At 43.3% G+C, this 24,587-nt stretch overlaps 1 protein-coding gene across 1 annotated transcript in view; it reads right to left on the reverse strand.

The window, feature by feature from the left end:
- The window catches only part of LOC122543399 (nuclear receptor subfamily 4 group A member 1-like), a 59,620-nt gene that overhangs the window by 13,751 nt on the left and 21,282 nt on the right, over nucleotides 1-24,587 (reverse strand). The window contains exons 2-3 of the mRNA XM_043682099.2: nucleotides 23,093-23,907; nucleotides 6,140-6,269 (exon numbers count right to left, since the gene is read on the reverse strand). Of these exons, the coding sequence (XP_043538034.1) occupies nucleotides 6,140-6,269; nucleotides 23,093-23,905 (943 nt within the window). The 5' untranslated portion in view covers nucleotides 23,906-23,907. The remainder of the gene's footprint in view (nucleotides 1-6,139; nucleotides 6,270-23,092; nucleotides 23,908-24,587) is intronic.

Genomic DNA, 24,587 nt, shown 5'->3' on the forward strand with positions numbered 1-24,587 from the left:
CATGTTGATGACAACTTAAGGAGTTGGCTTTCCCATCCAAAGGTTGTGAGATCAGAGAAGCAGCAAAGATGAATCTGTGACAGGCCAGAGGTGTGTCTCCTCTCTAACCATAAGCGACTGCTTATCTTTTATTTCTCTGTACAATCCTCCACTGGCAATCTTGATCGTCAGCCAACTGCTGAGTTGCTCACGGCTGCTTCGAAACAAACGGTCTGGGTGAATACCAAGCATATACATTGAAAGCTTCATTATGCACAAGTGTGTTCCAAGTTATGGGAAGTTGTTGAAATTTCAAAGCATTTGTTACATTTGAAGTATAGTCAGGGTGCATCAGAAGCTCAGTATGAAATTAAGCATGTGTTCACTGGAACCTAGTGAAATCTGGTGTGCACGTCTACATCTTAAACAAAGATAATCTGTAATATAAAGTCTGTCAAAACACTGGTGTGGCACGGTGGCTCAGCAGTTAGCACTATTGTCTCACAGCACCAGGGACCTGGACTCAATTCCATCCTTAGGCAGCTGTCTCTGTGAAATTCTCCAAGCATCTGAGTGGGTTTCCTCCGGGTACTCCGGTTTCCTCCCACAGTCCAAGGATGTGCAGGTTAGGTGAATTGGCTATGGGAAATTGCCCCTAGTGTCCAGGGATGTGCAGTTCTGGAAAATGCAGGGTTTATAGGGTAGGGGTGTGTGTTCAGGTAGCATGCTTTTTGGAGAGTTGGTGTGGACTGAATGGCCTGCTTCCATACTGTAGCGATTCTATGTTGTTTGTCCACCTATTTCAATGAAGTCAAGTCACTATAGTCTGACCAACTGCTTTCTCATTAGAGACGGGTGGTGGTTTAAACTGACCACCACACCTCGGTTGAGGAGGAGAGTCCGTCATGGTAACCTCAGCGGTGTGGGGATTGAATCCACGCTGTCAACATCGCACTGCTTTCCAGTCTAACCGAGCTAAATTGACCCCCGTTTTCAATGAAATATTAACCACTGAAAGCTGTTCATTGTTTTGGAAGAGTAATGTAGTTCCAGTTTATTTTGTGGCTGAGGCCAATCTTCACTTCAAGTTGAGGACAGCCTTTCCTACGGGAGCTGCCTTTTACACTGGACAAGCAGAACAGTATCCAATTCATAGCAATGGCCATGTGGACATTGGCTTGTGATGATCTAAATATTCCATCAGCATTTTCTTTCTTAATTTATCCTCACATGACTGGATGGAGTCACTGGCAGGATCACATTTATTGACCTGCCCAAACAACAAAGAGATTTACTTATAACAAAGAACTGCAGATGCTGAAGAACTGAAACAAACACAGAAATTGCTGGAGAAACTCAGCAAGTCTGGCAGCATCTGTGTAAAGAGAGAAACAGAGTTAATGTTTCAAGTCTAGTGACCCTTGTCTGAAGAAGAGTCAAAGAACAAAGAACAAAGAAACTTTACAGCCCAGGAACAGGCCCTTCGGCCCTCCAAGTCTGAGCCGATCCAAATGTACTGTCTAAACCTGTCAGTCAATTCCTAAGCATCTGTATCCCTTTGCTCCCCAACTATTCATGCATCTGTCCAGACGCATCTTAAATGAATCTACCGTGCCTGCCTCTACCACCTCTCCTGGCAACGCGTTCTAAACATCCACCATCCTCTGTGTGAAGTACTTGCCGCTTGTATCCCCCTTAAACTTTCCACCTCTCACCTTGAAAGCGTGATCTCTCGTTAGTGAATCCTTCACCCTGGGAAAAAGCTTATCTCTATCCACCCTGTCTATACCCTTCATGATTTTATAAACCTCAATCAGGTCCCCCCTCAATCTCCTTTTTTCAAATGAAAATAAACCTAACCTACTCAACCTCTCTTCATAGCTCGCACCTTCCCTACCAGGCAACATCCTCATAAACCTTCTCTGCATCCTCTCCAAAGCGTCCACATCCTTTTGGTAATGTGGTGTCCAGAACTGCACACAGTATTCTGAATGCGGCTGAACCAATGTCTTGTACAATGATAACATGACTTGCCAGCTCTTATACTAAATATCCAGTCCAATGAAGGCAAGCATACTATATGCCTTCTTGACCACTATATCCACCTGTGCAGCAACCTTTAGGGTACAATGGACCTGCACTCCCAGATCTCTCTGCCCATCAACTTTTCCCAAGGCTCTCCCGTTCATTGTATAATTTGCTCTGGAATTAGACTTGCCTAAATGCATCACCTCACATTTGCCTGGATTGAAAGCCATTTGCCACTTTTCTGCTTGACTCTCCAGTCTATCTATATCCTCCTGTATTCTCTGACAGTCCCTTACGCTTTCTGCTACTCCACCAATCTTCGTGTCATCTGCAAACTTGCTGATCATACCAACAGTGCCCTCTTCCAGATCATTTATGTATATTACAAACAACAGTGGCACCAATACTGACTCTTGTGTAACACCACTGGTCACCTTTCTCCATTTCAAGAAACTCCCTTCAACTATTACTCTCTGTCTCCTGTTGCTCAACCAGTTTTTTATCCACCTAGCGAGAACACCCTGCACACCAAATGACTTCACTTTCTCCATTAGTCTACCATGGGGAACCTTATCAAACGCCTTACTAAAGTCCATGTATATGACATCAACAGCCCTTCCTTCATCTATCAACTTGGTCACTTCCTCGAAGAACTCTATTAAGTTGATAAGGCACGACATCCCCTGCACAAAACCACGTTGCCTATCACTGATAAGCCCATTCTTTTCTAAATATAAATAGATCCTATCCCTCAGTACCTTCTGCAGCAACTTTCCCACCACCGACGTCAGGCTCACTGGTCTGTAGTTACCCGGAATATCCCTACTACCCTTCTTGTACAGGGGGACAACATGAGCAACCCTCCAGTCCTCTGGCACCTCACCTGTATTTAAGGATGCCACAAGGAGTCATTGGTCTCAAAACGTTAACTCCATTTCTCTTGCCTTTATTAGTCAGTGCATTGAGTACAGGAGTTGGGATGTCATGTTATGGCTGTACAGGACATTGGTGAGGCCACGTTTTGAATAAAGCATTAATTTCTAATCTCCCTGCTTTAGGAAAGATGTTGTTAAACCTGAAAGAGTGCAGAAAAGATTTACAAAGGTGTTGCCGAGGTTGGAGGGTTTGAGCTATTGGGAGAGGCTGAATAGGCTGGACTATTTCCCTGGAGGCTGAGGGGTGACCTTATAGAGGTTTATAAAATCATGAGGGGCATAGATAGGGTGAATAGCCAACGTCTTTTCCCTGGGGTAGGGGAGTCCGAAACTAGAGGGCATAGATTTAAGGTGAGAGGGGAAAAATATAAAAGAGACCCAAGGGGCAACTTTGTCACACAGAGGGTGGTGCACGTACGGAATGAGCAGCCAGAGGAAGAGGTGGAGACTGGTACAATTATAACATTTAAAAGATATCTGGATGGGTATATGAATAGGAAGGGATTAGAGGGATATGGACCATGTGCTGGCAAATGGGACTAGATTAGGTTAGGATATCTGGTTGGCATGGACAAGTTAGACCGAAACGTCTGTTTCCATGCTGTATGACTCTATGACTGTATGTCATAGATGTTGTCAGATTTGCTGAGTTTTTCCAGCAATTTCTGATTTTGTGTGGGAGGTTTGCTTCTGAGACCACTTCACAGAGCGTGGACTGCCAGCATTAAAACGGAGCTGTCCAAAAGGAAAATCAATGCGATGGCTTTGAAAAGTCACTGGATTTGATTCTGAGGAGTATGAAATGTTGTGTGAGAATGCAACTTGTCAAACCAAGAGTTTAATCATCTCCTTCGACCTCTGTGTTCCTGATGCCAACAGCAACAGCCCCCAAAATGTCAAGAGCCTCGGTTTGGTTCAGAATCATTACCAGGTCACCAATATTATTTCCTCTAATAGGCTACTTTCTCTTGCAAGGAGAGTGGTCTTTTTACTTCAAAACAATTATCTTTTGTGCTCCACCTCCACACTATTCATGTGAATTATTCTTTCTGTAGTGCTATTCAAGCAACTCTCTTCCAAACTACCTATGGGCTACCCAGTTAATTCACACATGGCTCGTATCTTACCCCTTTTCTTCAGGTTTGTCCAGCTGGCCTTGAAGAGCACTGCTGACCCTCTTAATATCAGATGGCAAAGCCCAGTGCTCACTCCTTCCTTATGGTGTTAAGAGGGCCTCTTGCTTCCCTCTGAAGCCTCCTGTCACAACCTGGAAAGTACCCGCAAGGCTTCCCCTTTGAAGTGAGCTTTTCCGGTTGCCTCAATGAGCAGTACAAGTTATGTGAAGCACAGCCACTTTGTTGCATGATACACATCTTACACGCTCAGTCAAGTGGACTCATGCTAAGTAAGTGGCTTGGATGTTCACAACTGAGAGCGATCCCAATGTGTATAATAGCTTACCACAATGCACAGAAGGAAAACAGTCTTATTCATGCATTCTCCATGTGCTATGAAGAGCATCTTTTACGGACTTCTGCTTTTGTTAGCACCAGCCTTGAGTTCTGGGATTTAGCAACACCCAAACTGTGCTACCAGAACAGAAGGCATGGAGACAAAACAAGAGGAATCAAAGGTGGGGGGGGGGGGGGGGGGGAGCAGGGGAGTCAAGACATAAATTGACTGTATTAGAGTGCCAACACCTTAGCAATTGATAAAGCAATTCTCTGTTTGTTATAAAATATGATGAGGAGGTGTTGGTGTTGGACTGAGTTAAAAATCACACAACACCAGGTTACAATCCAACAGTACTTCCAAATAAACCTGTTGGACTATAACCTGGTGTTGTATTATAAAATAGGCATTTGCTCTTAATTTTTAGGGGAGAGAAAGGTTCTTCAAAAGGACTAGATGTTGGAAGACAAGTGCTGAATGTAAAGATGATAGCAGTTATGGAGGAGGAGATACTAAAATGGTGCGAGGCCTACATGTCCATCAGGATTCTCAACGCAACATCACTCAGTTTTAAACAGTTCAAAGATGCAAGAGAAAGTACTGCTATTGTGCAAACTGCAGTTTAGCCATTGCGCTGGTAACTCTCCTTCAAGTTTGTGACAAAGTATGTTTCCTAAAAGTTCATAAGCCAGCTGTTACCTCGAAAGAGCAAGGTGCATATACATCTCTGGGTGGTTGTAAGCAACCGGGCAGCAAAGATTCTAATTCAATGGTTTTACTTAACCTTCAGGCTAGCAAGCATTTCAAGATGTGATCTAATTGAAGAGTTTATGTTGACTGAAGAATTTCAAAGGGTTGCTTAAGAGAAACCTGGTAGGAGAGTGGAATAGAACCTTAAAATTTGAACTGGGCCATTCAGGGAGCAATGTCAGGAAGCACTTTATCACACAATTAGGAATGGCAATCTGGAACTTGCTCCTTCTACAAAAAATGCTGTTGAGCCAAGAAAAACGTCAAAACTGAGATAGAGTTTTTTGTTAGGCAACAGTATTAATGTGTAAAGACCCAAGGCGGCAGATGAAGTTAAGATACAGATCAGCCATGATCAAATTGAGCGGCAGAATAGGCTCAAGAGGTTAAATTTCCACCTCATGGTCCAATATTCATTTGTTCCACTATAACTAGAAAGGATGTTCTTACTACACCCTACCTGCCACATGTTCATCCTCAGGGTGCCCAGCACACTGTTTTGGCATTTTTCTGGTTATCAGCATCAAATCAGTCTGCTGAAAATTGACCTCCTTGTAGCCATTTCCCTGATACTGCTAATAGTGTTATACGGGACCCTGGGTCTCGAATAGCTTTGTCTGAACTATGGGGAGTATAATTATGATTGAAGGCAAACCACCAAAGCATAGATCAGTAACTTACCAGGGAGGCATGTAGGACAAAACCTGACAGATGATAATAAAGGCTGGGAGGCAGCAGATTCTGAAACTGTTACTTCCCCATTGCAAAAATGCCTCAAGGGAAAATGTAAAGAAGTGGCTTGGATTCTCAAGGGCAAAAAAATCTTATTTTTGTAATATAGTTGCATTCACTTATACTTTACATCATAGCAAAATGCTGTGCACTAGGTGTCTAGAATTAGACCATTGTTGAGAGGCAGATGTGACAAATGAAATGGTGGTTGACCAACAACATTATGTAAATTTGTGCAAGGCGAGAATCATCCAAATGCTTACCTTCTTTGACCATGCCTACAGCAAGGCATTTCTGAAAGCGGCAAAACTGGCATCGGTTCCGTCGCCGTTTATCCACGGGACAGTCTTTGTTTGCCAAGCAGACGTACTTGGCATTTTTCTGAACCGTGCGCTATGGAAACAAATGAAGGTCATCAGTGAGGAGGTTACCGTGGAAGTTGACAGAGCTACCAAGTGCAGTATCAAGAAGGTTGGAAATCCACACATGCACAGCTTTCTGCGCACATAGCTACACTGAGAAGGTTGAATGTTTCAGTTGAAATTGGATTCAATATTATAATACCTGTTCCCCCTCCCCACTCTGCCATCCACCCACAAGCGTTTCAGTCGAGAAATGAATTGCCCTTTCTGTAAAATAGCCAATAAGGTGATAGATTCAGTTCTCAGCATATGGGCTGATGTAAATCAGAGTGAAACAAACACACCCAAATTGGCACATTACTGGATTGAGGAGGAGCAAACAATACAGTGCCCGCTATGGTTCCTGTTCCGTATCACAACTGCACACCTCATAGCCAGCAGGGCAAGTGTGTGGACATTATAACAGCCCAGGAGCTAGCTCCATGCTGAAGATAGTCAACAGCCTCAAGCATCTCTTGACAACACTCTGCAGAATGAGGTACCATCTTGAAGATGATTAGGTGATTGATGGGGCAATGGGGGATAAACTAGGGTCTTGAACTCTATTCTATAGGGAAGTAGGATGCAGTTATCAACAAGCAAGGTGTGTGGAAGAGTTTAGATTGGACCTATCTTGCTGGGTAAATAGGTTGTGTCATGTTGCTCATGTTGAAGTCTGTGGCTCAATTTAATCACAACTAGCTTGGCCAATGAGCATGACGGAAGATTCGAAGAAGACTCCATCTTGGGGAAGACAAGGGCATGTTGTTTTTGACACTGATGGTGATGAAATTCTTGTTGTCATTAGGGTTGAGCCTTAACTGAGGATAAGTGAGAACAATGTGGAAAAGCAGTGCGGGATATAATGAGACCAGCAGAGATACGGTGATAATCCATCAATGGATAATAATGATAAATGGACAATGATAGGTCACAATCGATGGGTCACAATCTTCTGCTAAATAGCCACTGATATCAATTTGAAGCTAGCATATTTAATAAGACAGTCTAGAACTGTCACCAACAGTCAAAGTACATTAGTAAATTTGCAGATGACACTAAGGTCGGTAGAGTTGTGGATAGTGCAGAAGGATGTTGTAGGTTACAGAGGGACATAGATAAGCTGCAGAGCTGGGCTGAGAGGTGGCAAATGGAGTTTAATGTGGAAAAGTGTGAGGTGATTCACTTTGGCAGGAGCAACAGGAATAAAGAGTACTGGGCTAATGGTAAGATTCTCGGGTAGCGTGGATTAGCAGAGAGATCTCGGTGTCTAGGTACATAGATCCCTGAAAGTTGCCACCCAAATTGATAGGCTTATTAAGAAGGCATATGGTGTGTTAGCTTTTCTGGTAGAGGGGTTGAGTTTCGGAGCCATGAGGTCATGCTGCAGCTGTACAAAACTCTGGCGCGGTCACACTTGGAGTACTGCGTACAGTTCTGGTCACCACATTACAGGGAGGATGTGGAAGCATTGGAAAGGGCTCAGAGGAGATTTACAAGGATGTTGCCTGGTATGAAGAGAAGGTCTTATGAGGAAAGACTGAGGGACTTGAGGCTGTTTTTGTTAGAGAGAAGAAGGTTGAGAGGTGACTTAATTGAGATATATAAGATAATCAGAAAGTTAGATAGGCTGGAGAGCCTTTTTCTTCAGATGGCGATGGCTAGCACGAAGGGACATAGCTTTAAATTGAGGGGTGATAGATATAGGACAGATGTCAGAGGTAGTTTCTTTACTCAGAGAGTAGTAGGGGCGTGGAACGCACTGCCTGCAACAGTAGTAGACTCACCAATTTTAAGGGCATTTAAATGGATAAACATATGGATGAAAATGGAATAGTGTAGGTTAGATGGGCTTCAGATTGGGTTCACAGGTCGGCGCAACATCAAGGGCCAAAGGACCTGTACTGTGCTGGAATGTTCTAGGTTCTATAGGATTTCAGCTCCTATCCATTTCCATTTAATCTGCCTGGTCAGGCTTGTGAATTTTGTAGAGCCAGTTCACGAATTATGACAAGTTCAACTGAATCTGAGCACTGGATTGTAAATTTGAATTCTCTCCAAAGTTAGGGTTAGGGTACAGAGAACAATGAGTCATGAAATATTGGTTAAGTTGCACCAAAACTGGAGTATAAAAGCCTGCAGTTTGAAGGATGATGTGAGGAATCCATTGTTTTGAGGTTAAAAATGAGTTTGATGAGCTTGGCACCGTGAAGAAGCCAGGAGGAGGAGGTATGCACAGAATGATGCATTCAAAACTCCAGGCAAACAAGAAAATTCAGGGTATTGGCTCAAGCAGTGGTGTTCCTACAAACAGTTGGAATGGAACATTTCAGTAGTGCGTGAGAGCTCGAATAGCCATACAGTGCTCTTCACTGTCAGTCTCTTTCCAATTCAAATTGCACTTTGTTCGCAGAGGCCCTACGTTTCTGACAAACTTTTGCACCATCTGATGAAATGTTCTGACATTACAGAACGGAGGGCTGAATATGTTCAAAACCAAAAACCCAGAAACCCAACCCAATCAATCTGCCTTTGTAAAGCTAGAAAGGTTGGACTAGCTGAGAATATGGGCGAAGGCAAAACAACTTCTCACATGTTTATCTAGTGCAGTAACATTCAGCACTGACATATTGGGTTGTAGGGTTCTTCAAACAGCTCTCTTTTGCCCAAACATCTCATCCTTATTCTCAGATGTGGTAAACCAATGTAACTTTTTTCAATTCTGACACCACCTTTCAGGGTGAGCAGGACAGTGCATCAATATTTACATGATGGGTATTCCTACAGAGAGATGACTTTGCATCTATCTATGTTAGATTTGACCTCAGAGGCCAGTGTTAACACTCAGTCTTCAGAAGCTGCAAAAGAAATTGAGAGGTCTACCATAGAAAGTCTTTCTATTTATCTTCTTTAGTTGTCCGAGATTCATAAAGAAATGTGCTGTATGATGGTATCACAGCGAGCATTATGTAAAGATTTTCATTCATATGAACTGTAAGTGTTAAACCGAACATTCAAGATCATCTTCACCTGAGCAAAAAATGCTCATGTGACAAAGAGGGGACAATATGTTGTTGCCAAGCAACTGGTCATTGGTAAGATGCCAGAACATCTGCAAAACAACTATCTTGGTTCTCTTTTCACTAATCCCCCACCGCTACCCGCACCCGCCCCCCCCCACCCCTTACTCTACCCCTTGCTAAGATTCAGTATCACAGCTGTACTGAATATCTGTGTTGTCAATGTTACGTGATGAAAAACAGATTTGATTTTGGCGTTATGCCAGGAAAGTTCAGTGTTTAAAGGGCTTATTGTGTTGTGCAATCGCTCACTGGCCAGTTGGTCATATTTGTGGCTTGCTACTTTTGACTTTAAAGACCCACTCTGTCATTGCAGCATTTCCCCATTTAAAGGGACCGTGTAAATTTTGCACGGCATCGCTCTGTGAAGCAGCGACAATTCCTGAGCAAAGTTACAATGCTGGCAACGATTTTATTGACAATGCCAAATGATTGAAGGGGAACTCACTTAGTTTAAAGCGGTCATACAGTCTCATGCCTGTCCATCGATGTTGCAGTGTGGTCAAGAGTCCCTAGTCTGTTAACTGATCTCACCCTGTGTTGGCCTCAGCACTCGTGCTCAGGGAGGGAAACCCATACTGTGCTCAGGATTGCTGAAAGACCGTTGCACCTGGGTGAGCACCAACTCAGACTCGCCCCCAGAGTCGATAATACAGAACCATTCGTTGCCTAGACTTTCACATAAGCAACAGCCACTTGGGTGATGTCTGGGAGGTCATAGGCCAACTATCAAGTGTTACCAAAAACATGCTAGAATCATTCATGATTTTATTGACTATTTCAACCTCGTAAGAAAAAATAGATCTGTTGTCTACACTGAAGCAATGGATCTTGGGACAGAAGCAGTGGATCTTGGTATGGGCAGCACAGTGGCTAGCACTGCTGCCTCACAGCTCTAGGAACCAGAGTTCAATTCCAGCCTTGGGTGACTGTGTGGAGTTTGCATGTTCTCCCCATGTCTGTGTGCTCTGGTTTCTTCCCACAGTCCAAAGATATGCAGGTTAGGTGGATTGGCCATGGAAGGTTACCCATAGTGGAGAAAGTGAGGTCTGCAGATGCTGGAGATCAAAGTTGAAACTTTATTGCTGGAACAGCACAGCAGGTCAGGCAGCATCCAGGGAACAGGAGATTCGACGTTTCGGGCACAGGCCCTTCTTCAGGGCCTGAAGAATTCCTGAAGAAGGGCCTGTGCCCGAAACGTCGAATCTCCTGTTCCCTGGATGCTGCCTGACCTGCTGTGCTGTTCCAGCAATAAAGTTTCAAGGTTACCCATAGTCTACAGGGATGTGTAGGTTAACTATGGAAAACGCAAGGTTACAGGAATAGGGGGTTGGATCTGGTGGGATGCTCTTTGGAGGGTCGGTGTGAGGTCAATGGACAGAAGAGCCTACTCCCACACTGTTGGGATTCTATGATTCAGTAAGGAATACATTGGTCAATTTGGGGACAGTGACCACAATTCGGTGACTTTTACTCTAGTGATGGAGAGGGATAAGTGTGCACTGCAGGGCGAGAGTTATAGCTGGGGGCAGGGAAATTATGATGCGGTGAGGCATGACTTAGGATGCGTGGCTTGGAAAAGTAGGCTTCAAGGCAAGGGCGTAATTGATATGAGGAGCTTGTTCAAGGAGCAACTATTGAGTGTCCTTGATAAGTATGTACCTGTCAGGCAGGGAGGAAAGGGTCGTGTGAGGGAGCCGTGGTTTAATAAGGAATTGGAATCCCTTGTTAAATGGAAGAGGGCGGCCTATGTAAAGATGAGGCGTGAAGGTTCAATTGGGGCGATTGAGAGTTATAAGGTAGCCAGGAAGGACCTGAAGAGAGAGCTAAGAGCAGCAAGGAGGGGACATGAAAGGTCCTTAGTTGGTAGGATTAGGGAAAACCCTTTCTATAGGTATGTCAGGAATAAAAGAATGACTAGGGTAGGAATAGGTCCAGTCAAGGATAGTAGTGGGAAGTTGTGTGTGGAGGCGGATGAGATTGGGGAGACACTGAATGAATACTTTTCGTCAGTATTCACTCAGGAACAGGACATTGTTGCCGATGTGAATACTGAGTCACAATTAAGTAGAATGAATGGCTTTGAGGTATGTAGGGAAGAGGTGTTGGAAATTCTGGAAAGGGTGAAAATAGATAAGTCCCCTGTGCCTGATGGCATTTATCCTAGGATTCTCTGGGAAGCAAGGGAGGAGATTGCAGAGCCATTGGCCTTGATTTTTATGTCCTCGTTGTCTACAGGAGTAGTGCCAGAAGACTGGAGGCTAGCAAATGTGGTTCCCTTGTTCAAGAAGGGGAGTAGGGATAACCCTAGTAACTATAGGCCGGTGAGTCTCACTTCTGTTGTGGGCAAAGTCTTAGAGAGGGATAGGATTTATGAACATCTGGATAGGAATAATGTGATCAAGGATAGTCAGCATGGTTTTGTGAAGGGCAGGTCGTGCCTCACAAACCTTATTGAATTCTTTGAGAAGGTGACTAAGGAGGTGGACGAGGGGAAAGCGGTAGATGTGGTGTATATGGATTTTAGTAAGGCGTTTGATAAGGTTCCCCATGGTAGGCTACTTCAAAAAATACGGAGGTATGGCATTGAGGGTGAGTTGGAGGTTTGGATTAGGAATTGGCTGGCTGGAAGAAGACAGAGGGTAGTAGTTGATGGTAAAGGTTCATCTTGGAGTGCCGTTACTAGCGGTGTTCCGCAAGGATCTGTTTTGGGACCATTGCTGTTTGTCATTTTTATAAATGACCTGGAAGAGGGGTTAGAAGGTTGGGTGAGCAAGTTTGCGGATGATACGAAAGTCGGAGGAGTTGTTGACAGTGAGGAAGGATGTGGCAGGTTACAGCGGGATATAGAGAAGCTGCAGAGCTGGGCAGAAAGGTGGCAAATGGAATTCAATGTAGCTAAGTGTGAGGTGATTCACTTTGGTAAGAGTAACAAAAAGATGGGGTACTGGGCTAATGGTCAGATACTTGGAAGTGTGGATGAGCAGAGGGATCTTGGTGTCCATGTACACAGATCTCTGAAAGTTGCCACCCAGGTAACTAGTGCGGTGAAGAAGGCATATGGCGTACTGGCTTTTATTGGTAGAGGAATTGAGTTCCGGAGTCCTGAGATCATGTTGCAGTTGTATAAGACTCTGGTGCAGCCACATCTGGAGTATTGTGTGCAGTTTTGGTCGCCATACTATAGGAAGGATGTGGAGGCACTGGAACGGGTGCAGAGGAGGTTTACCAGGATGTTGCCTGGTATGGTAGGAAGATCGTATGAGGAAAGGCTGAGGCACTTGGGGTTGTTTTCATTGGAGAAAAGAAGGTTTAGGGGTGACTTGATAGAGGTGTACAAGATGATTAGGGGTTTAGATAGGGTCGACCATGAGAACCTTTTTCCACGTATGGAGTCAGCTATTACGAGGGGGCATAGCTTTAAATTAAGGGGGGGTAGATATAGGACAGATGTTAGGGGTAGGTTCTTCACTCAGCGAGTCGTGAGTTCATGGAATGCCCTGCCAGTAGCAGTGGTGGACTCTCCCTCTTTATGGGCATTTAAGCGGGCATTGGATAGGCATATGGAGGATAGTGGGCTAGTGTAGGTTAGGTGGGCTTGGATCGGCGCAACATCGAGGGCTGAAGGGCCTGTACTGCGCTGTATTCTTCTATGTTCTATGTTCTATGTTCTAAAAGTCATTGCGAGCTGAGATAGTCTGGATAATGTTTTCAGAGGCTTTTTTGTTTAATTATTTTTTAAACCAGTCATTTTTCATTGTAACTTTTCCTATATATATATATAGTACATATATTTTCCATACTTGTGCTACTTTATTTTAAACATTAATAACTTTGGATGTGTCCATCATTTAAGCAAACAGTAAACGACAAATGAAAGCAAATTTCACGAAGTTTATTAAATACTAATGCCACTCACGTTATTGAGGTTGAAACTCAAAAATTGCAATAGTAGAAGCAGCAGGCAGTAAATAAGACAAACAGTATGTTGACCTTCATAGCGAGAGGATTCGAGCACAGGAGCACAGATGTCTTGTTGCAATTGTACAGGGCCTTGGTGAGACCACACCTGCGGTACTGTGTGCAGTTCTGGTCTCCTTATCTGAGAGAGGATGTATTCGCTATAGAGGAGTGTAACAAAGGTGTATCACATTGATTCCTGAGAATGGCAGGACTAACAAATGAGGTGAGATGGAGTTGGTTAGAATTCTATTCACTAGCGTTTAGAAGAATAAAGGAGTATCTCACAGAAACGTATAAAATTCTAACAGGACTAGACAGGTTAGATGCAGGAAGAATGTTCCCCTTGGTGAGAGAGTCCAGAATCAGGGATTATAATTTAAGGAGAAGGGGTAAATGATTTGGGACTGAGACGAGGAGAAATGGCTTCACCCAGGGGGGAGCCTGTGAAATTCTCTACCACAGAAAAAATGATTGAGGCTAAAACATGTGTTTTCACGAAGGAGTTAAATGTAGCTCTTCTGGCAAAAAGGATCAAGGGATATAGGGAGAGGGCAGGATTAAGGTATTGAGTTCAATGATCAGCCAAGATGATACTGAATGGCGGAGCAGACTCGTGGGGCTGAATGGCCGACTCTTGCTCCTATTGTCTATGTTTATGTGAACTGTTGGAAATTCAGACTGAACAACTGATCACAAAAGGCATAGGAATGTTGAAGCCAAGAATTGTGAACTATATTCTGTTAAAACTTAATGAATTATGAATTTATATGCTTCCACAATTTGGTTAGTTTAAAGTTGCACAGTGACATTGTAACTGACAACCCATAACATACACTTGTCCATATTTAAAAATCTTAGGAGATCCCAAAGCATTTCAACTCACAGATGATGAAGTACTTTGTGAAGTGTGGTTATTGCTGTAATGTAGGAAATGAGGTAGTCAATTAATGCACATCAACTTCCCACAATCAATATGGTCTGCTTTTGTGAATACTGGTTAGAGGAAAAATATTGGCCCAGAGATGAAGAACAACACCTCTGCCCTTCTCAGAAATTGTGGCCATGAGATGTTTTTTTATTGTCACCTGAGAGGACAAATGAGGCTTCAGTTTGACTCCATCCTATTTTTACATGCACACTATGCAGTGAAATCCTTGCTAGCATGGTCTGGTCACCTCTCCAAATACTAGTGAACCAGTCTACTGTAAATTCCTTATAAACTGATCGTGTGGTTTTGGGCCAAATTTAACTTGATTCTTTTATTATTCTTACTGTAAATACAATTACATGCCTGCTTGACATTCAGTGGTTATAGAACACATGCAAATAACATCTGACATTAATGCAAAGCAGAATTATTTGTAAGCAGTCAATCAAATAAGAACAAAAGGTTATAAGTTACTTTACTTAGGACAAGGCAGTGAAGGAGCTGAATCGATGATATCCAACAAGGGTGGGTACAGTGTAGTGGGGCGAAAAGGGTTAAATTATGAGCTTGTGTAGACCAGGTTTTATGTGTAGAAGGTTAAATACTGGTCTAATTGACATAGTGGAGATAATTTAAAGATTTGTTAGGATAGGTAGAGAGGAACTATTTCCTCTGGTAGGAATCCAAAATGGGATTGTGGACAGGGGAAACCTTAAAACTGGAGACACGTCATTCAGTGCTAATGTCAGGAAATGTTTGATGTCAAAAAGAATTTCTTCACACAAAGGACTGTGGAAATCTGGAGCTCCCTCACTCTGGAGTCAATTGAACATTTAAGATTTTTGTTGGTTATTAAGGGTTACAGAATGAAGATGGAAAGCTGGAACTATGAACTAACCATGGCAGACAGAATTCAATGTAAGCAAGTGTGAGGTTATCCATTTTAGACCAAGGAAGGATAGATCAGAGTACTTTCTAGATGGTATGATGTCAAACGCAGTGGATGTCCAAAGAGACTTGGGGGATCAGATCTTTAAAATGCAACAAACAGGTGCAGAAAATAATCAACTAAGCTAATGGCATTTAAATCTGGAGAACTGGAGTATAAGGATGCAGAGGTTATGCTGCAGTTATACAGGACCCTGGTTAGACCCCACTTGGAGTACTGAGAACAGATCTGGGCACCACACCTTAGGAAGATTAGCCTTAGGAGGGAGTTCAATGTAGGTTTACAAGAATGATACCTGGACTTCAGCGGTTAAGTTATGAGGAGAGATTACACAAATTAGGCCTGTTTTCTCCATAATTTGGAAGGTTAAGGGGTGATCTTAACAAATTATTCAAGTTATTAGCAGGAAAGACAGGGTAGATAAAGATAAACTATTTCCACTGGTTGGGGATTCTGGAACTGGGAGTATAGTCTGAGAATTAGGGTCAGACCATTTAAGAGAGATGTTAGGAAGCACTTCCACACACAAAGAGATTTGCAACTCTTTTCCACAAACAGCAGTGGATGCCTGATCAGTTGTTTGCTTAACAAAAAAAATCATCAATTTCAGATTTAAAACAAAGTTGGGCGATAAATCACTGAATGGCCTACTCCTGTTCTTATGTTCCTAAATGAATGGGGAAAACAAGCTTGATGCTTTATTCTTCTTAATCTCTATTCATTCAGAGGATGTAGGCATCGTTGGCTGAGCCCGGAATTTATTGCCCATCCTTGGTTGCCCCTTGAGAAGGTGGGGGGTGAGCTGCCTTCTTGAACCGCTGCAGTCCATGTGCTGTGGGTTGACCCACAATGCCCTGAGGGAGGGAATTCCAGGATTTTGACCTAGTGACACTGAAGGAACGGCAATATATTTCCAAGTCATGATGGTGAGTGGCTTGGAAGGGAACTGGCAGGGGTTGGTGCTCCCATGTATCTGATGTCTTTGTCTTTCTAGATGAAAATGGTTGTGGGTTTGGAAGGTGCTGTCTGAGGAGCTTTGGTGAATTTCTGCAGCGCATCTTGTAGATGGTACACACTGTATCAAGCTGGACAACCTCCCCGTCCCTGTGTTCTCAAAACCTTGGAACCAGTCAGGCTTTTTGTTGGTTTTTATAGCACAAGGAGAGTTGAGAAGAGTGGGGAGCATCACAGCAGTGCAAACAACCTGCTTCCTTAATCTTACCGATCTTGAAATGTACTCGTGAGTAAAGATTATGTGTGGAGGAAGAGTGGGCGGGGAAATTCTCAGGCCACTGCTTTTCAGTGAAAGCACGAGTTAGTCACAAGTGAATCACGAGCAAGTTATAAAGGTCTCTCTTGGAAATGTAATCACTGTGGTATTCCCCTGGTCCCCAATGCATTCTCAATCTTTACCACAAGTTCAGAAAAGGCACTTGAAGCAGTCACACATCTTGCATGACTTTAAATGTTTTCAAAATAGTCACTGGCATATTTCTTTTTAAAACTTATTTTCCTTATTCACAACCTAGAAGATGGGATTTAGTGAGGTTTTATATTGGTGTGGGAGACAAGGAGTTATTTAAACTACAACAGAATCCATTTCTAAACACTAATCTGGGAGTTGATCCAAAGCAGGAGAACATGCTATTGATGGCAGAGTCTGCCAAAGAGTTGTTCCACTATAGAAGTCCCCAGTGGTGACATCACTATGGTTGGACACTGTCCACTGAGCCACAATCTATATATTTTCAATTGCAGCAAATATTTTTACCCCTTTACAACACAGAAGACCTTTTTGACTCTTGCTTCAATTGAATCTTTGACACAGATATCCAATTCACTCCACTTCCCTGCTCTTTTCCCATTTTCCTGATAATATTTCCCCTTCAGGAACTTATCCAACTCTCATTTGAGTGTCATCATTGAATATGCTTCCAGCATCCTTTCAGGCAGGACACTAGATCTGAGCAACTTACAGCATGAAGAATTGCCTCCTTACCCATGCTCAGGTTCTTTTGTCAATTGTCTGAAATCTTTGTCCTCTGGTGAGCAGCTTTTTCTGCCACTAGACACAATTTTTCACTCTGTCAAGAGCCCTCATAACTTAGAATGTATGAAATTTCCTTTCAACCTTCACTGCTGTAAGGGCAACATTCTAATGTTCTCCAGTCTATCAACAGCTCTCTAACTGAACCCTAAACAGTCATCTAAAAACAGATTAGCAGAATTTCCTTGATTTTGCACTCCATATTTTCCAACAGTTATCTTTGACTTTCTCTCCTTTTTATATAATGTCAAGTCTCTTATTAAATAGGTTGGTAGTCATGTAACTTCCAAGTTGTATCCATAACCTTGACCGTCCCTATCTCTGTAATCCCCTCTAGCCTCCACATTCCTCCCTAACTCTGCAGCCTACTCTGACTCTACAGCACTTCAAGCCTGGCCTCCCCAATTTTCAACCCTCAACCATTGATGGCCGTTCATTCCATTACCAAGACCGTAAGCTCTGGAACTCCCTCTCCAACTGCCAGTTTCTTTACAATGCCTCTCGAGATCTACATCTTTGGCCAGGTGTTGGTTCTTCTGTCTTACCACCTTGGGGTGCAGGTTCATAGTTCCTTGAAAGTGGAGTCGCAGGTAGACAAGATGATGAAGAGAAGGTGGTGTTTGGTACACTTGCTTTTATTGGTCAGTGCATTGAGTATTGGGGTTGGGAGGTCATGTTGCAGCTGTACAGGCCACTATTAGAATACTGCATTTAATTCTGGTCTCTCTGCTACAGGGAAGATGTTGTTAAGCTTGAAAGGGTTCAGAAAAGATTTACAAGGATGTTGCCAGGGTTGGAGCTATAGGGAGAGACTGAACAGGCTGGAGTTGTTTTCCTTGGAGCATTGGAGGCTGAGGGGTGACCTTATAGTGGTTTATAAAATCATATGTGACATGGACAGGGTGATTGGCCGAGGTCTTGTCCCAAGGGTAGGGGAGTCCAAAACTAGAGGGCATAGGTTTAAAATTTAAAAGGGAACTAAGAGGCAAATTTTTCAAGGAGGAGAAAGTGAGGACTACAGACACTGGAGATCAGAGTCAAAAAAGTGTGGCAATGGAAAAGCACATTCCTGAAGAAGGGCTTATGCCTGAAACGTCAATTCTCCTTCTCCTTTGATGCTGCCTGACTTGCTGCGCTTTTCCAGCAACACATTTTCAAGCTAAGTGTATGGAATGAGCTGCCAGAGGAAATGGTGGAGGCTGGTACAATTACAACATTTATGGATGGGTATATGAATAGGAAGGGTTTAGAGGGATATGGGCCAAATGTTGACAAATGGGACTAGATTAGTTTAGGATATCTGGTCAGCATGGACAAGTTGGACCGAAGGACCTGTTTCCATGCTGTACATCTCTATCTTCTTGTTCAGTTTAATGTCAGATTTGTAGAGATTTATACTTCCATGGAGCACCTTGGGATGGTTTAGCATGTTAAAGGCACCATGCTAATGCAATTTGGTGTGGCTGTAACATTTTAGTTCATTTCAGAGTTGGAATTGGGACAAAGATTTGGGCTAGAGGGATGAGAAGACTATGGTTCTGAGGAAAGGATAGCACATCCTTCCACGTGTTAGTTGCAACTGAGGGTGAAGCCTTTTTTCTGAAGTTGCTGATGGAAATTCAGTTGGGAAAAGTGTTTTAAAGAATTTGGTTTGTAGCTCCCTTCACCCTGAGGAGATATTTTCTCTTGCCCCCTTATCTCAGTGGCTTGAAAGCTGAGTTTCCTGTACATTCCTCTCTCAGTTTGTCCTTCAAACGATGCCACATCTGTAAAAGCCACTTGGTTTCAGCGTTTGGGCATTAGATGACCCTGGCATGCATTTTCCCATGGAACCACAAGCCAAGACTGAAAAGGCACACACAGCACTAGCCTTGGGGATAACTACAAATTATTCTATACTTAGTGGAAATGAATGAACCATTGAAAAATGGTTGATGTAGTTTTCAAATGCAAATACACTCCACTTTCCATTATATCCTAGTGCAAGGTCTAACCCCACTTGAAACCATAAAAACAATGAACCATTGGGAGTACAAGGCCCACTATTTTCTGGAGGTTTTTTCGCCAGATACTTCATTAAGCTTGTACATAGAGTGCCACTTTGTAACAAACTTAGACCAAGCAGTGGACAGCCTGAAACTGTCCAGAATATAAACAATGCATCCAAAACCTATTTTTCGCAATGCTTTGCATTCAGTGCTACGGAGCTATTCATCATTAACTGTGTTCTCACTCGGACATTTGAGCACATAGTCTCAGGTGGTAGAGGCAGTATTACACAGAGAGATGCATCTTTCAGATCAAATTAAATCGAGGCCTCTCTGCATTCAGGTGACTGTAAAACGTCCACAGCTCCACTTCATTGAGAATTTTCCTTGTGTTCAGACTAATATCCATCCCTCCACTAACATTTTTTAAAGTTAACAGATTTATCTGGTCATTAATTGCAGTACTGTTTGTGGAATGCTAAAGTGAGTAAATTGGTCTGAATTTGCCTAGCAAACAGTGATTGAAAAGTAAGCCATTTTAGGAAGCTCTCTAAGATTTCTATGATCTTCAAAGGTACAATACAGTATCAATACAAGTCCCAAAGAGTCAATTAAATTGCATCAGTAGTTCAACAAACATCAGAACTCATCCGTTGATCCCACCCCTTTTCCCTGGGGTGGGGGAGTCCAGAAATAGAGGCCATAGGTTTAGGGTGAGAGGGGAAAGATATAAAAGGGACCTAAGGGGCACTTTTTCACGCAGATGGTTGTATGTGTATGGAATGAGCTGCCAGAGGAAGTGTTGGAGGCTGGTACAATTGCAACATTTAAAAGGCATTTGGATGGGTATATGAATAGGAAGGGTTTGGAGGGATATGGGCCGGGTGCTGGCAAATGGGACTAGATTGGGTTAGAATATCTGATCGGCATGGACGGGTTGGACCGAAGGGTCCATGCTGTACATCTCTATGACTCTATGACTATGACTCTGCCTCATACCAAACCTATTTGAGGAAAGAGAAGCAAATGGAATCAGGGCTGTACAGCACAGAAACAGACCCTTCGGTCCAACTCGTCCATGCCGACCAGATATCCCAGATAAATATAGTCCCATTTGCCAGCATTTGGCCCATATCCCTCTAAACCCTTCCTATTCATATACCCATCCACTTGGCTTTTAAATGTTGTAATTGTACCAGCCTCCACCACATCCTCTGGCAGCTCGTTCCACACACACACCACCCTCTGTGTGAAGAAGTGCCCCTTAGGTCCCTTTTATATCTTTCCCCTCTCACCCTAAACCTATGCCCTCTAGTTCTGGACTCCCCCACCCCAGGGGAAAGACCTTGTCTATTTACCCTACCCATTCCCCTCATAATTTTATAAACCTTTATAAGGTCACCCCTCAGTCTCCGATGCTCCAGGGAAAACAGCCCCAGCCTGTTCAGCCTCTCCATATAACTCAAAACAATTCTAATCACGAACTGTGACTGATCGGGTGCTCTAAGTATTTTGAAATAGGTAAATCCAAACAACAAAGACAAAATTCAATAGCTCGTGCTACAAATTCACCTGAGTGGTCTTATGGATAAGGCATTTGCCTCCTAGGCCAGGGATTGTGGACTCAAATCCCATCTAGCATGACAAGCGTTAGGGGCTACACAGTGGATCAGTGGTTAGCACAGCTGCTTCACAGCACTAGGGACCAAAGGTCAATTCCACCCTCGAGCAACTATCTGTGTGGAGTTTTCACATTCTCCCTGTGTCCATGCGGGTTTGCTCCCACAATCCAAAGATGGACAGGTTGGGTGGATTGGCCATGAGAAATACAGGGATAGGATAGAATGCTCTTTGGAGGGTTGGTGTGGACTCAATGGGCCAAACAGCTTGCTTCCACACTATGAAAATACAGCAGTCTGTCAATCATTCAGATCAGTGAGCCTGTACTTTGAAAGAACAATCCAATTTGTCCCACACTACTGCAGGACTCTGCAGATTGGTCACTTTTAAGTATCTATCCAACTCGCTTTCAAAGGTTCAACACTCATAGTGACCCTGGCAATCAACTTCCACGGATTTGAATGAAGAGCTAAGCAGGAGCTCTTTTGGAAAATTTCTCTGCCCTGGTGTCTTTTGATCTTGTTCTTGATAGAAGGGCAGTGTTTAAATTGATTTCAAAGGCTCTGTGGTGTTATCCCAACACTTTTGATTTTGTCCTATATTCTATTTATAGAGGTGAGAGTGGTGTTGTCACAAACTAGTAATCCAGTGACCCAGGGTATTACTCTGGGGACCTTGTTTCAAATCCCAGCATGGCAACGGCTGGAATTTGAATTAAATCAATGGAATTGAAAGCCTGTCTCAGTAAACATGATCACAAAACCATAACTGACTGTAGTCAAAACCTGCGTGCCGAATGTCCTTTAGGGAAGTAGTTTGCCTTCCTTACCAGGTTTGGCCTACATGTGGCTCCAGACCCACAATAATGTGGTTAATTCTTAAGTGCCTTCTGATAAGGTCTTGCAAATCATTTAGTTCAAAACAACTCAGGATGGTAACAAATGTGGGCCTTGCTGCTGATGCTCAGCTACCACAAAGGAAGAAACTTTTAAAAACTTAGTGCATTAGAGATCCTCAGAAAGGATCACAGTTTTAACCATGAAGTAAATTCAGACCTTGCAATTCAGACCTTAACTTAGATTATGGCAGTGTGTTTCTGTTCGGCAGCTCTCAGAAGGTTACGGTAAAGGTCAGAGCTGGGAAAGTACAACACGAAAGACCAAAGCTGAGGTGGGGGGTGGGTGCAGCATAGAAGCAACCTGAATGGAGGAAGGACAAAGGAAAGATAGCTCCAAGAGTCAACAGACAGGTGAATCAGTGGTTAGCACTGCTGCCTCACAGCGCCAGGTACCTGGGTTTGATCGCACCTGTGGGTGACTGTTTAGAGTTTGAGATTCTCCCTGTGTCTCTGTGGGGTTTCCTCCCACAGTCCAAAGACTGTGTAGGTTAGGTAGGTTGGCCATGGAAAATGCAGGATTACAAGGGTGGGGTGAGTCTGGGTGCAATGCTCTTTGGAGGGTTGGTGTGGACTTGAGTGGCCTGCTTCTGTGATGTTTTGATTCTATGACTTGCAGCACTGACAGCCTTATGACGGATTTAGCTGGATTTTGGAGAATTGTACCTTACAAAATATAATTCCTGTAAACCAATGATGTGTGTTACTGATTGCAATAAAGAAACTTACACATCAGTACCAATTTTCTTCGAGTAACAACTTGGCATTTGGCATCAAAGTTATCATAGCACATGGAAGACACAAATCTTTAACTTGCTGAATAAATGCCCTGCCATTTCTGTAGCACCTCATGCCTGCACAGTGATTTTACAGCCAATGAAATGCTTCCGAAGAGCGTCACTATTACACAATAGGAAGCATAGCAGCCACCTTATGCACAGCAAGTTCCCACAAACAGCTTTGGTTCAGGCTGAGTTTTGTGGGATGTTAATTGAGAGATAAATATTGGCCAGATCATTGGGGAGAATACCCCCCCCCCCCCTCCCCCAACCTCTGACTTTCTTTGAAACAGCAATGTGGGCTCTTCCATGACCCCCGGAGGAAAACAAATGAGGCCTGAACTGGAGCCTGAACCTTCATGATACCAAAGCGTAAGTACTACCCACCCATTGAGCCATGAGCTCGCTCTGCATGGCACTTTGGCAAACAGAATGGGCAAACTATAAAGTGGAAGAAGAAATGTACAACAGACTTCTGATTCCCGATGATCGGCTTTGCATTATCAAACAGAACCAAAACTATCTCCCCCCAACTAGTGCTAAGGCTCAAGTAACTGATCAAATACCTTGAAGAAACCTTTGCATCCTTCACAGGTCCGTACACCGTAATGTTGGCAGGAAGCGTTATCTCCACACACCGCGCACTGGCCCTCATTGGAAGGGGGGTTACGAACCGGTGGAGAGGGGATGGGATTGTCTATAACAATGGGACTATCCAAGAGCCGTGGTCCACGGTCCATGGGGAGAGCAGGAAAATTCATGGAGGCTTGGTTGGTGGCATCATAAGACATGGTATCAACAAGCTGGTGGACAGGGTTAGCTCCATGGGAACTCGCATCGAGCCTCATGTGGCATTGTGGCACAGGAGACTCTGAAGGTACCTGCTTAAAGGAAAAGAATGAAAGTTGGGACACATTTTTTTGTTGATCTAACAAATGATCCACCTCACCATATTGTAGTGAATGATGAGGAAAAGAATCATCCCATATGGACACTTGCTGCATTTGAAAAGTGGGGGTTGAAGGTGAGGGGATGGAACAAGATCCATTGTAATATTGAGAAGATCCACACTGAGGTAGCACCTCTTCCAAATGCATGTTGATTGAGGCTGGGTAACAGCCAAACATCTGAACGTCTTCCACTTTAAATGGAGACTGCTGGTTGGTAAGCATCAGTTGGTACAAGTAGGCGTCAAAGTCTCCGTTGTTGCTGTCAATGAACGTGTTGAAGCTGGGAAGAGAGGTGGTGGCAGCGATCTCTGTGGTGCCGAGGTCCATTCCAAGCTTTACAAACTCAGGAGTCAAGAAATCAGAACTGTAATCCTCATATGGTCCTCCACTTTGTGGCAAGGTCCCATACTGTGCCTGAAGACAAGGCATCTCTGCAAGGGAAACATATTAAAACTATTCAAGTTAGAGTGTATTTTGGTCTTCATTACATCTTGCACTACTTACTAAAAACAGATTCTAAAGCGACTGATATCTGGTGCTGTCATATAACAGTTTTATTTCACCTGAGGTCAAAGGTCAAGATGGCCAAATGTGTTCATATGTCAACACTACTCTAAATTCAACAAACTGCCAAGCTCACTGGCATTAGAATTGTACGTGCAATGGTAACAGTAAGTCAATCCAGGTCAAATTTGGCACTCAAATGCTACCCTCATGCCCTCTTATTCCATTCTTTTATTCAGGATTCTTAAGCTATTTTTGACTCAATTTTCAAATTGAGTTTATGCCAAGTTTGTTGAATGTAAGCTGGTCATTTTTTCTTCAGTCTGCACCCAAGACTTTATGCATTGGAAAGTAGATTTTTGAAAAAGTACTTACATGACCTGCAATGCTGACTTTTCTTTTTAATGTGATGGCTTAATTCATGTTTTGCCCATTAGAATTAACTTTATTGTCACATGTACTCACATGAGTGCAGTGAAAAGTTTACTATGTCACCATTTACAGTGCCATCTTAGGTATCAAGGTACAGCATCTTATGAATAACCACACAGCCACAAATAATTTGTAACAGAACACAAGAGTGCAGTGCAAGTAGTTGGCCTTATGA

This window comes from Chiloscyllium plagiosum, unplaced genomic scaffold, assembly GCF_037043375.1.
Source record: "Chiloscyllium plagiosum isolate Xiang-an unplaced genomic scaffold, Cpla_swu_hap1 HiC_scaffold_53X, whole genome shotgun sequence".
Classification (NCBI taxonomy): Eukaryota; Metazoa; Chordata; class Chondrichthyes; order Orectolobiformes; family Hemiscylliidae; genus Chiloscyllium; species Chiloscyllium plagiosum.